Source organism: Anopheles coustani, chromosome X, assembly GCF_943734705.1.
Source record: "Anopheles coustani chromosome X, idAnoCousDA_361_x.2, whole genome shotgun sequence".
In the NCBI taxonomy this organism is placed as follows: domain Eukaryota; kingdom Metazoa; phylum Arthropoda; class Insecta; order Diptera; family Culicidae; genus Anopheles; species Anopheles coustani.
In genome coordinates, this window is record NC_071290.1 from 4,180,198 (window position 1) to 4,194,297 (window position 14,100).

Below are 14,100 nucleotides of genomic sequence, written 5' to 3' on the forward strand. Positions count from 1 at the left end.
CTCAACAATACTTTCTGTTTTCATTTTAACAAGGTTCAATTTATAAATGGTCTCTCGATTCATTTACTTACTTACTCTTTTTTTTTTCTTACTTTTTTGTCGAGTTTGGTTTTGGTATAACGGATACTATATTTTTGTTTTCCTCTTTCATTTTCTTTCTTTTGCTTTGCTGTGTCGTATCAATTTTGTTTTACCATCTTTAAACTTTCAATCGGTTCTCCTTTTTCCTTGCGCTCGTTAGCTTCTTCTCGCACTTCGTTTTTGCTTCTTCCTAACAGCCAGTAAGAGACAGTCTTCTGAGCCAGGTACCTGTAAACGAACAGCAATGAACCATTAGAAACGGGAGGAAAGTTTAGCGGGTTTTAAGAGGCGCACACCGTTACTCACCATGTGACAAAATAGAGTATTGCATAGAATCCTTCCGTTGCGGGCTTCGCCGGCAACCGCGTCCGCATGGCGATGGAGGCAACCCACCCGCTCGCACCTGCCATCTCTACTCGTTTTTTAAAGTTTGTTTTGTTTGTTTGTTGTTTTGTTTGTTCTAGTTCGTCCTGTTGATCGTACGGTTACGTCCGATCCCGACTACCAACTCTAGGTTGGTTTGGTTAGCAGTAGTAGCAGTACGCGAGATAGTGTAGGATGATGATGTTACTAGATAGCTAAGAAATAGTGTTTTGCTTTGCTTTTCCGGTTTCCTCTTATTGCAGCATGTTGGGTTTCACATGTCGGTGTAGTTTTTTGTTTGTTTTTTGTTTTATTTGTTTCTCGCTCGCTTTCTTCCTTCCTTCTTCTTCATCTTCTTATTGTTTCGAGAGTAATCGACGCTCGCCGGTTTTGCTTCCTTAACGCTTCCTTATCATATAAATTAGTTCTTACATATTGCAAACAGCAAGAATGAGAGAAGTGGAGGGAGTAGGGTCATAGGGAGCGAGAAAGAATTTTGTGGTGAATAATTACCGGGAATTCTTTGTCCGTTCTTCTTCTTCTCGCCTCGCTCACATACAAATACACACACACATACATACATAAACTATCCGACGAGCGATATAGGGCGACGAGGTAGGGGCTGGAAAAGGAGCCACTAGGAGCCGCTACACTCACTCCACTACTAAATAACGCTTACTACTTCACACACCGACAACGTTTGGCGTGTCAGATCATCTAGTCATTTTGGTTTAGGTTTGCGGTTGCAGTTGCATATCTTACGGTTGATTTTCTTGCTTGTTTATCGTGTTCGGGTCTGCGTGGAACACACGCTGCTTCTTTGGCATCACTTTCCGTGCCGGAACGTTGTTTGGTGTATAATATCGTTCGCCGTCGCCTCCTTCGGTTGTTCTAAATAGCCTCTCATGCCTGTTGTGAAGTAATAATGATGAAAGTGTCCATTGCAAACCGGTCCTTTTCCGTCCTCACTGGCGTACGGTCTAACCGGGTACGAAGCGACGCCGACGGATGGACTGGTTCTGGCCGGGCAGATTGAAGCAGCTGCGCGGTATGACCATCCGGGCGTTGCCTTGGGCCGGCCGCGAACCGCCGACCGCCAGCAGCGAGCTGAGGTGCGACGCGTAGCCCTCGCTGAGCGGTGTCGCCATCGCTTGGTGCTTTTTGCTGACCTACAAACGAAAACAAAATGGCGTGTCAGACAAGGTGTTTTAATCCACAGATGAAAATTTACTACAGATTTACATGTACTGCACTATGCACTAAGGTAAAGGTATCTAGGAATGAAATATGACATTTTTGTCCAATGTAGACCTTTTTTTTCAAGTACACACCGACAATGAAGACGCTAATTCTATTCTGCTGTTGCAGTGTTTGTTGTTTTTTTTTCTCAATCCAGGCTGCAGACTAACGGTTGCTTTGGATTCTTGCATACAACATGAGATTGCACAATCTAATGGCATGCAACAGTACGTTGCGCAAATTATATATGTTGCAACCCGTACCTTGCCGGTGATGAAGATCTGCTTCGGCTTGAGGCCGATGCTGGTGTAGACGCTGATGTCCTTGCTGCTGCCGTAGGCCGCGTGCACGATGAGGCCCTGCTGGAGGATGAGGTTGCTCAGGTAGGTGGCCTTGTGGCCGAGCGGGTCGGTGGACAGCCCGTCGGCGAACGAGACGAGTCCGTGCGGGAAGTTGTGCTGGCTGAGCCAAGCGAGCACGCGCTGCTGCTGCATGTCGGGCCGGCCGGTGACGTAGACGAGCAGGTAGCCGAGCTCCTGCCAGTGGCGCGCGACGTCGACGGCGCCGGCCCGCACCTTCGGGTCCTTGCCGGTCACCGACACGGACGCGGTGAACGAGCCGTCGATGCTGAACACGATGCACTCGGTTTTCGGCGGCACCACCGCCAGGTGGAAGTCGACCGACGTGTGGTCGCCGCGCACGACCATCTTGACCGGGAAGATGCCGTAGCCGCAGGCGCGCTCCTCCGGCAGCACGTACGAGATGCGGCCGTTCTTGTCGGTCGTCTCGGTCGCGAGCAGCTGCCACTCGCCGGCCGGCGGGTCGCGCATCAGGTGGATGTCGACCCGCTCGCCGGCCAGCGTGATGACGTCGAGCGGGCCGTACATGAAGCGCGCCAGCATCCGCTGCGGTTCGCCCTCGCGCACGATCACGTCGTTCGCCCGATGGTTGGCGGCCACGTTCTTCAGCTTGACCGAGGTGCGCTTCCGGTTCCACTTCTCGCGCGCCTGCGCCGGCCGGAAGCTGGACGAGCCGTCCCGCTCGCCGTACCCGCCGTACCCGTGCCCGCCCGGCTCGTCCAGCCGCCCGACCTGCTGCAGGATGAAGGCGGCCACGTCCGACGACTCCCAGTAGCTGGCGTGGAAGAGGTGCGGCAGCGCGTGCGACGGGAAGTTGGCCAGCCCGTCCGGGCAGTAGAGCGCGTAGTCGAGGCGCTTCGAGCCCCACCAGCGCTGCTGCAGCTGGTTGATCGTCGCCAGCGGCACATTGTCGATCATGCCCGACGCCCCGCTCTGGATCGAGGTGTCCGAGAGGCGGCGGGCGGGTACGGGCGGTGTCGGCAACCCACCACCACCACCACCGCCACCACCACCACCATTATCCACGAACAGGTGCGGGCTGGATTGGATCAGCTCGAGCAGATGGCACGGGTGGCCGTTGCCGAGCGGATACTTGGCGTACCGGGGGATGTTGATGGGCGGCAGGAGCGAGAAGCGGGCGCTCAGCAGCGGCTCGAGCCGGGCGGCGGTCGGGTCAGTTGGGTGGAACAGATTGTAGAGCTGCGTGCAGGCCGGTTTCCCGTTGCCGTTGCAGCCGGAAAGGCGGCGCGCGGACAGAATCACCGCCAGCGGGCTGCCGAAGCAGAAGAAGTCGCCGACCTCGAACTCGAACCGCGGCAACCGCGACTCGCTCGTCGACGACGACCGGCGGCGTCGGGGCGACGGGGCACTGAGCAGGCGGGACGCGTCCAGCAGGGCCGCATCCGCCGCCATCGAATCGTTCCCGAACTCACCGCACGAAGCGATGTAGTTGAGACCGGACGCTTCGCTACCTTGGTGTACGGCGATGCCACCTCCGCCGCCGGATCCAGACCCGCCGCCACCGCCGCCACTACCACCGCCCGAGCTGCGGCACAGGGCGTCGTGCGCCAACACGCTGCCCATCGAGTCGCCGATGAGCACCACCTGCCCGCCGAAGCCGCGCCCCTCGTCCGAGCGCACGAACTCGGCGTACGTCTGGTTGGCGCAGGCGACCGCCCGGTTGACGGCGTCCTGGAAGTCGGGCGAGCTGGTCGCCAGCAGCGGGATCGCCCCGATCGGCACGTCCGCCAGGTTGGACACGTCCGCGCCGGCCGGGCCCGTGTTGAACGAGTACGGGCTGAGGCTGGAGAGGATGCCGAGCGCGTCCGAGCAGACGGCCGGGCAGGCGACGAGCCGCAGCGCCACATGCCCCACCAGCGCCGGGTAGTGCTGGCGCATCACCGACTCGAGCGCCCCGCGGAACGTCGTCACATCCGACCGCTTCGTCGTCATGTCCGAGCTGACGTCCAGCACGCTGCCGGCGTGCATGATCAGCACCAACACCGTCGTCGGGCAGGACGGGAGCCCGGGCGAGCCGGGCGGCGACGACGACGACGTCGGCGGCTCGTGCGGCGCACCGTGGCTTCTGCCACCGTCGATGCTGGCCGAATGCTGGCCCAGCACGAACGAGCGCCGCGTCCCACGCTCCGACGTCACCCGCTGCAGGTACGACTGGCTGAAAATGCTGTCCTCCTGCTGCTGCTGCTGCTGTTGATGTTGATGCTGGTGCGGCAGCCCGCGATGGTACGCCGACGTCGCCTGCGGACTGTCATCCTCCTCCGCGAGCAGCTCCAGCGAGCTCCACTTCACCAGCGAAGCCTTCTCGCCCAGCTCACCTACAAGCACACACAAAATCGAAACCTAATCAGTACAACAACACTCTGCAACTCCCTAATGGAACACCTACCAGCGCGCGCTGAGGCAACAACATAAAACGCATGCAAAATCAATTTTTGGGAGAAATAAAACATTTAGATTTGATGGAGAAAGTAAAACAACCAAACGAAACGCGAAGCAGACGACGGCCACTGCTCCTCCGCACGGTACGTACCTAGGCAGTCGAAGAACTCCTCCTCCGAGCCGGACTTGGAGTCGACCTCCAGCTTCTCCATGCGCCAGTTGGCAACCTGTTGGGTTGAGAAATGGTTGGCCGATCATTTGACACATCGACACCCTGACTCAGCACTCTATCGATCGCACGATCGCATACTAGTGAAGCTAAAGTAACAAGCTGAAGGATACATGGGTTCAATCCGTTCGCTTTTGCTGACTGTACACCGTGTCCAACTTACTCTCGTACAAATTTAAGGCAATAATTATTACCAAGCATTGCAATGTGGTTCCTATTTGTCAATTGAAAGGAAATTTTATACAGATACGCAACTTTCAATGGGTATTTTCTCACAAATTCGAGAACAGGATACACCAAGAAACTGTGACATATTTAGTACCACTCAAAATCATCCATTGGGTTTAGATCTGCTGCACAGTGAGACTATTCCATTCGACCTCAACAGTCTGCCAAGTTTGCCCATTAACGTTTGCTTTAAAAAAATAGACATCTCTTTTAAATTTAGAACAAGTTAGACAACCGTATGTGGAGATGTGTATAGTGTGCAGTGCTTTCCGGAATTAAGTAACTTTATCAGAAAATGCCAAAAAAAAACGTTAGCATTTATGAACTAAATCAACTGTTAGAAAAGGTGCTCCATCCTGTTCAAACACAATATTATTCGTTCGACATAATTTGTCTAAGCTAAACTTCACAAAGTTTTTCCAATATCTCATAGTCCACTAATGCACATTGAGTTGATAAGAAAAAGTTGTACCTGGATGAAGACAAATCGCGTTTGCTCAAGCCCATTTCGTCTACTCCGATAGTTTGTGACAGCCAAGTATTGTAGGTCAGGCATTTAGTCAGGGCTTACTGTACGCCCAAATTTCGATCTTTTCTGCTCACCAACTCACTAAGTCTCACTGTAGTTTATATTGGTTCGATACATAAAATCTCGTTCAATTCGCAAGTTTAAAAATTCTTCAAAATTGTATATGCAGTGTTCGCTAAAATGGGTTTTTACACATGCGAATAAACGATTATAATCGAACAGAATTGTCAATGACATGTGTGTAAACGCCTACCCTCCGAGACCTGATTGAAAACAGTGTATGCGATCCAATTGGACACGGTGTAGAGTTTGAAAAAAATATAAATCTGTAGCAACTACTTCTGCCGGGCGTCTATTGTGCGACCTTTGTGCTCTACTAAAGCACTACTCTACTCGTGTATGAGGTTACCTGCAGGTCGAAACTGTGCGCCGAGCCGAGCGGCGAGTGGAGCTTGCTCTTCGAGCCGGAGTGGTTGTTCTGCTTGCCCAGGAACGTGCGGCCCCCCTTCGTCCGGCGCTGCCCACCACTGCCCTCCTCCTCGTCGTCATCGTCCTCCTCGTCGTCGTCATCGTCCTCGTCGTCGTCGTCCTCCTGCGAGCTGTGCTGATTGTTGGCGTGCCCCGCCGGGGACACCTTGCCCGACCGCTCCTTGCGCTGGTGTTGGTGCAGATGCTGGTTCTGGTTCTGCTGGCGGGCGTGGCGCGAGTGTTCGTGGCGCTGCCGGCCCGCATCCGCCGGTTCGACCGCATCCATCGCCGTCGCGGTGGTGGTCGTGATCAGCGGGATCGCTTCCTTCTTGTCCATGTGTGGCGTCGAGTTTTCGTTCGTCTTCTCGATCGAGTAGATTTGATTGCTGCTACGATTGTCGCTGTCCAGCGATTTGTTTGCTGCAAAAGAAAGCGGTAGATAGTTTATTCGCGAGTGCCTTGCGCGACTTAACGCGCCCGCAGCTTACCATCGCCTCTCGCCTCCTCCTCCTCCTCTTCGTCGTCGTCCTCGTCGTCATCGTCGGCGTCCTCGCCGCCGCCGCCCTCGTTGCCCATCTTGCGCTTCAGGGCCAGCTGCGTCTGGCGCTCGATCTCCCGTATGTCGTCCATCGAGAGCCCGTACCACTCGTCCTGCCACGCCCACGCCTGCCGATGGGCCCGCAGCATCGTCTTGCGCAGGGCCGTATCGTGGATGAACTTCTCCAGCTTGGTCTGCATGCCCCAGTAGCGGAACTCGACCCGGCACAGCTTGTAGGCGCACATCAGCGACATGTTGTTGGCCGTCGGCTGCGACTTGCCCCGCACCTCGTCCCAGTGCTCGTCCAGCCAGCACTCGCTGAGCGGCCCACGGCCGGTCCGCTCCGACCGGTAGGCGGTGGGGTCCTCCTCGCGCGTGTAGTCCGCCCCGCCCAGCTGGTCCTTCACGATGTCGATCAGGTCGACTATCCGGCTGCGCAGGTCCGCCCCGCTCAGCTTGAACACGTTGTCCTGGTGGCCGTTGTCCGGGAAGTAGTACGTCTCGATCTCGAGCGAGAACTTCTCCACGAACGGGCAGGTGTAGCGCGTCTTGGTGTACGGGTATGCGTTCCACGCTTCCTCCTCCACCGTGAGGGCGCTCTTCGGCAGCAGGCCCTTGATCCAGCCCGGCAGGTGGCTGCCGACGTGGTAGATCTTGCGCGTGTACTGCCCATTGCCGCCCGGTCCGTCCTGATATGGTTCGTTCACTATGATCTCCACCCCGCTGCCCGCTCCGCTGCTCTCCTCGCGACTCTTTTTCTGCAAATAACATCGCGGAACGACCAAGACGACACATACCATTAACCCGAACACCGAAACCCGAAAGCAGAAGCCGCGCAAAGCCACTCTGGGACACTCTATACAAAGCCGACCACCAAACCAAACAAAAACAAAAACAAAAAGGATAACGGCAAACCCTTTACCCTTGGAGGACTTAACACATGTACAACGGACAGGCACGCGACATCCCTTTCCGAATCATTCACCATTGATATCCAGAGATTCTCCCAGAAATTCCCTAAAACTAAACACTGCTTATGACCTCAAACTAGAAATTACAAGACCTTACTTTTCATATCGATGTTGTCTAATGTCGGAACCTAGTTGCCTAAAATACTGCCTTTTCTCGACATCCGACATGGTCCCGAATCTCCAGTGTCTGGTTTGATATCCGGATGTGAAGCCTCTACCAGGTTTAGTAACTGAAATAGTCCGGAGTTTTCCATGAATACCAACGAATAATGTTGGAAGTTAACTCCAGGAAGTACATTTCTACCATCTCTTAGGCAGATTTTCGGATTCATTCCCAACAAGACTACCATGAGTTCTGTAAAATATAATTTGTTCGCTCATTTTTAGACATTGTAACATTCGATCGAGATCCCACTGAAACAAGATGGTTCGGATTTGACGTGGTCAGAGAATAGAGAATACAGCGGGGACTATAATGATCCTCATTTGATGATCTTGTTCAAGACACACACGGCTTAGGCAGTCCATGTATGCGTGGCATCCATTTCCGGTGCAACTCAATGTTCTTAATTGCAAACTACTTCCGGAGGCCGTATTTAGTATGGCAGTAGCACATTTGCCGGGTTCGGAGGTATTGCCAGTGTCGAGTTCCCGTTCCGAATACTGATCAAGTTTCTGTGTTTCTATCCTAGGCCAACTAACGGACTCTTGTAGTTTAATGTTGAACGAAAAAGATAACCTAATTTGTAAACCGACGGAAGACCTACAACAACTGTAAACTAAAACGGACCATTGCAATTTCCACACCTGGTAATTACACTGAACCAATTGGTGCTGCAGCAGTTGGTTGATGGTTGAAGCGGTAATCGTGACCGGATGTAATCAAAAACTAAATCTACACCACTTTGTTATACTAAAATCATAAAACCACTGCAGTTCTTGCAGATCCTAAAATTAGGTCCTACAAGAAATCGATCAACTTGTTGCTTCCTTGCACCATCGGGGAAAGTGGAACGGACAAGTAGTATCAAAGGAGGCAAAAGTAGTAGGAATAATAATAACACTAGTGGTAGTCGACGTAGTAGTAGTAGTCGTCGTACGTGAGCAAACCAGTACTTACCGCTATCATGTACAGCTGAGCTATCCTATATTCCTCCACCGTCAATGGCAGAGGAATACGATACTCTTTGATTAACATAGTTAATGGTTAATTCTTTCCTGGAAACGGGCGGGGAATAGAGCAAATATTCACTGAACTGTGTGTTGTTCGGTGCTGATTGTGTTGTGTGTTGATGTGTTGAAATCTTCGCGATGTGCCACTCAGGGAAAACGCTGCTGCTGCTGCGGAACGCTTTTCCTCCTCATCCGGCACACGGCTATAGGGCACGAACTACGGAAGGCGCTTCACGGGGTTTGGTACCACCGTTCGCGCGCCCAGAAGCTACTGGAGTGGACGGTTCTACCGGTTCCTACACACGGCCATGCATTACGAGGCTTCTCCTTTCCGAAACCGCTTTTTCTTACATCATGCCATCAATCAACCGTCGTGCGACTAAAAACTACACGGCACGCGTCGCGTACGGCAAATTACATAACCCGAGCCGAGGACGAGAATTAATAAAATGCCAATATCAATCGCCTGTGCGTGTGTGCGTGTGTGTGTGCCACAGGGGAATATTCTGGCCAGGTTCCCGGGGAACCCGAACTGCTCTTCGATAGCGCATCGCCACCACGCGTGCCCGGCCATTAATCTGATTTTTGAAACATGCAACATACGCTCTTAATTAGATTGAACTGGAATGCAACAGGGAAAGGAAAAGCAACAGCAACAACAACAACAACAACAACCAACCGAACGCTTTACTACTAGAACAGTGTCACGGTCGTGCATAGGACGGGAAAACCTTTCCCGGGTAGTCCGAGTGTTGTGTGTGTGTGTGTATGTTTGTGGGAGAAATTTTAAACACATCGCTCTTGCTGCTTGCCCGCTCCTCCCCTTCCCCTGCCTATCCTTTTTATTGCATTACGTTATCCCGCCAGCGCTAGGAGACGAGTCCTCCAGCTCCAAGCGAAGCCTGAACGTGCAGCAGCTAAAAAGCTTTTAAACATTTGTAGCCATTTTCAACGACAGGAGGATTTCGTTTTTGGCAAGCATATTTCTCCCATTTTTTTCTTTTGTCCTATGGTTTCCTCCTGCCGCTTCCGTTTCGTTCGTCCGGCTTGGAAAGGTCGAAAAGTCGAAATTGTAAAACGTCCTGCAAGCGAGTGCCGTTAACAGGGGAACGTTCTCGAGAAGCGATTTCCACCGTTTCGTTTTCAACAACCTGGCTAGTGAAATTTATGTATGAAGATTAGCAGCGTGCGGGTGGCGTGTGTTCCATACATCAACCGATAATGAGCCAGCGAGCGATCCAAACAACAATCAACCAAATTGCTTTGCGGAAGAAAAGGGGGAGATTTCCCGATTCCGGACCGGCTGGCCAGTTGAAGTTCGCACCTCAACGCAAATTGGCATGACGTGCATGAGCAAAAGCAGAGATGCTAATTGAAGATGCTCAGCTCGAGCTAATGGGTCCGGTTTTGGGGGATCCCCGGGAAGGAAGCGAGCGCGCCCGTGACGCGGACGACGGTGTGACCTTGGGCGGCGGCCCCCAGGCCTGCCTGCCATTGACTCGTTGACCGCGGAAACGTTGAAAACAACACGCTGTGTGTAAGTGTGTGTGTGTGGGAAAGGATAAACGCGCCACTTTGAAGCTGGGAAGATTGATTGCGAATCGCACGAAAATACTGCTTAAATGTCCGACCCCCGGGGGTACGCTATTTAAATCCCCCCCTCTCACATCCCGATGACCGCTGGATGGCAAGAGTTTGTATTGATATTACGATAAGGGGGGCGCCTGCTTGGGCGCCCATAAGCTCTTGCAAACACTTGTGGTGTTGAAGTCCTGGCGCGCAGTAACAGGTTAGAGCTGCGTTGTTATATTTTTTTTCTCGTCCGCCAACTTACGCAACAATTGTACAACAAATATAAATATTGATCCAAGCCTGGTGCTGCACACAACTAATGGAACAATCAATGCAACAATGGAAATATGTTGAGGAAACTTTATGATTTTTGGGAAAATTGGTTTGCGCGCGCCCGCCACCGGAAGAAAAGGGCACAGCGATGAACAACACAGATTGTGAAAAGACGACAAACGAGCGCGGGTAGAAGACTGGAAAACAAAAGCTTGACGCACACTTGGCGGAAGCGAAGTGACTCGTGTTTAGGGTCATTAGCTACACGAAAATAAACAATTGCAATTGGACCTATTTCGGGCCATTGTTTACGCGAACTCGCTGCCCCGTACGCGGGAGAGTGTTGATGGGCGGTTGTAAGCGTGGTTTTGCTACGGTGTTTATATGGTTTCAGCGTTTGGTGTTTGGGATGAAAAGGGTCATTTCGCTGGCGGAGGCTGCGGGCGACATAAACGATGCACACGCTCGACATGTCCACAATCACAAGGAAAACATTGCACTTGCAGCAGCAGCAGCAGCAGCAACAACAACAGCACACAATGCACACATACACCCACACACGCAAGCAAACGAGTTCGCGGGCACGGGACGTACGCACACGAGAACGAACAATCGCTGGTACACTTCTTGAACGTGTGCACGATATGTATAGGGCGAAGGGCAGGAAGGTAAAAAATACATACAACCCGGGGACGGGGGGAGGAGAAAAACACTGGCGAGTATGTATAGTGGCGCTCTATTTATCGCCCGTCCACACATGTAACGCACAGCGAGCGGAAACGTGCATGCACTGTACACATATATACATGTATATGTATACTTGTGGCGCTTGGTGGCTGCCGACCAGCACTGCGTTCGCCTATTGTTTGCTCTTTTCCACGACAAATCCCGAGAACGACTGACAAGGAGTTTTCGCCCGACGGCTAGCGCGCACCTTGCCCGCACGGGGAGCAAATTTGGCTGGAGCCCCTCCGGTGGGGCTGAAGGGGACGGAGCAGCGGAAGCGCATGGCGGGGGAAGATGGTTCAGCCGCCAGCGCTAGACGTGAAGAAGCGCCAGCCCTAATGTTGATGTTGATGTGCTGCCATAAAACATATGCCATCCTCGGGGATGCCATAAAATCGAACTCACCGCTACGATGCGACGAAAGGTCCTGGGAAGTTGCTAAATTATTTCTTTTATTATTCCAAGCACACACAAATGTTGGAAAGCTCAAAACATACCATTTCTCAGTGGCAAGCAGCGTTCCCCCTTTCCGGTCTAACTGTCATTTGACGCTAAATTTGAATGCTCGATCGCATCTAGTTTTATAGCAAAAATGACAGTTCCGGATGAAACGTTACCAAGAACCGTTACAATACAAGGACGAAGGACATTTAAAAGGATCGCGTCTGAAAGCGATTTTAACTTTAAAATACCAACCAATCACTGGCATTTAAGTGGTAATAGCTATGTTTGTCTCTAGAGTTTAGGTTCTGATTCATGAGACCTAAATGCAATGTAACAAAGAATAGTTTTTCTTTTCAAACCGCACTGACCTTTAACCGTTTAAATTACAACACTTTCGAGAACACCTTTTGGCTAGCGTTTAAAAACGCAGCGAAGAACTATTTAACAGTCGCCGTGTATAGACAGTACCATCCGCTGCCTGTCAGTTGCGTCAGTGAGGATGCTTCAAACAAGGGCATGCCCAAATCAATACCGTTAGAAGGGGTGGCCAAATCAACTACGACGTGGCCGGTCCGAAATGCCACTACCATACCGAGCCGCAATCGACCAGACTAGCTATCAGCCGATTTCCCAAAATGGGCACGATGTTACCGATCGGCGAAAAACCCGTTCACCTCCCCAAGTAGGCTTTTGCCTGCGAAGCAACAGGTAAAGCCCACAAGGAGCTCACCAATGCAGCCGGAGCTGATTTGCTGGTAAGTCCATTGCTCCCCCACGAAAACGTGAGGCCGGAGAGGGGTTGTACTGCGTTGTCATTTGTATTCATGTTCACTTGAAGCAATTACATGATACTTAATGGCGAAATTAACACGCCATTGCTTCAAAGCTAATTAAAAACCATCTAATTATAATCTGAAAAGAAAATTGTCATAATCGGCCGTTAAAAATAGGGGTGGAACGAAATTACCCTTATTACCGGATGATATGATAAGCACATGGGCAAGCAGTGCTGATTAATCTGGTAAGATACATAATTGAATGCTTTAAAAACTGGAACTGGAATGCAAATTAATGGAAAATGATTATTTATTTACTGCAGCAGGCCCGGCCGGTACGATGATATAAAAACATTCGAAATTTTCTCTTGTCACTTTATTTCTTCTTTTTTTACCTGTTTATGTAACAAAACATTTTACATTAATCCGTGAACATTTTAGGTCAAATCTACGCTCTACTATAAACTAGTACATGTTTGATTTTGTTTAAGTCGGTCAATCTGTGGTCGCAAACCCCGGGACACAACTGCACGGAGTGTTCGGTAGTTGCGATTAATAATTTAATAATGTTACGCGGGGTAATGTTAATCAGTTTTGTAGTAAGATAAGGCAGCATCATTCCAGGTTAAGTTTAAGAAAGAAAAACGACCGTTAGTATTCCAAGTGGTTCGGTGTCAACAATTATTTAAGCTAGAATATATTATAATCAGATCTGTATACATAATATCGAACGCCTGCTTACGAGCTATGAGTTACGGAACGCGTATCCGAATCGATACGAGCGTTTCGAGCTGCCACAAACGGGGTCTAGTATTAAGGCACACGCAGTTAATTTGCGTCGAACGCTCGCTCAACGCCGATGCTTGCCAACGGCCAAAGGCGGTCCCACCGGACATCACCAAGTCTCTTGAGTTACCGGACGGTCCCTCGCGTTCTGTTGAGTGCTGCGGCGTGGCACTGTCCCGTTTGAAGATGATTGCAATTTCGCCCTCGAGCTGCCACGCATGTGGGAGTGTTTAAGGCACGTGTTGCGCTGGTTGCACCGATCGTACATTCCAAGGCACGAAAACTAGCAACCAGTCGGCAGTCGCCAAAAAATCCACCAGTCTCACTACACACACACACACACACACTGGCACCCATACACACATCCACGCACTCGCACACACACACAAACAATCCCACACACACACACACACGATGGAATTATTGATTAGTACAATCGAGTTAAAAAATGAGATAATTTTTGTCATTTTCCCTTCCATGTCCAAGCCCTTCAGGGTGGCACTTTTAGGGAGGGTTTGTTCTTTCCAATTTGATCTTCGGTTTTGTTTCCTTTTTCCTCCTAGAACTAGTATCTTTTTGATTTTCACTAACAGTAGCATGATGTGCCCGTAAACTATTCTAACTAGTGTTAATTGCATAACGAAGGCGGGCTTGCTCCAAGACAGTGGGATGAGAGAGAGAGAGTGCGAAATTTGTTTAAAAAACGTATCTATATATATAAAAAGAAAAACATATCGCCCGTTGCCTCGCTATAACAATGCCAAGTAGTAACAACAAAAATCATCTCGCCGCCCCCGCGCCTACTTGCTTGCTTGCGGCGAGCGGATTAATCATGTTAATGAGATATGTCGCACAACAGGCGACAAGAATTGCAAATCGTTTCAATCAGTTTTGACTAGTCGATTAAGTGTTGTCAATTAGCAGAAAAATACGCATACGTTTGTT

The 14,100-nt window shown here is 50.9% G+C and overlaps 1 protein-coding gene across 1 annotated transcript; it reads right to left on the reverse strand.

Moving 5' to 3' along the window:
- Positions 1-11,385, reverse strand: LOC131269802 (protein retinal degeneration B). The gene is made up of 8 exons (XM_058272329.1): positions 11,107-11,385; positions 8,526-8,623; positions 6,385-7,192; positions 5,838-6,316; positions 4,594-4,669; positions 1,947-4,378; positions 388-1,613; positions 1-309 (listed from the first exon to the last, which is right to left on the reverse strand). Exons 2-7 carry the CDS (start codon positions 8,601-8,603, stop codon positions 1,425-1,427), a joined length of 4,062 nt encoding a protein of 1,353 aa, XP_058128312.1. The 5' UTR covers positions 8,604-8,623; positions 11,107-11,385; the 3' UTR covers positions 1-309; positions 388-1,424.
- Positions 11,386-14,100: the final 2,715 nt, after the last annotated feature.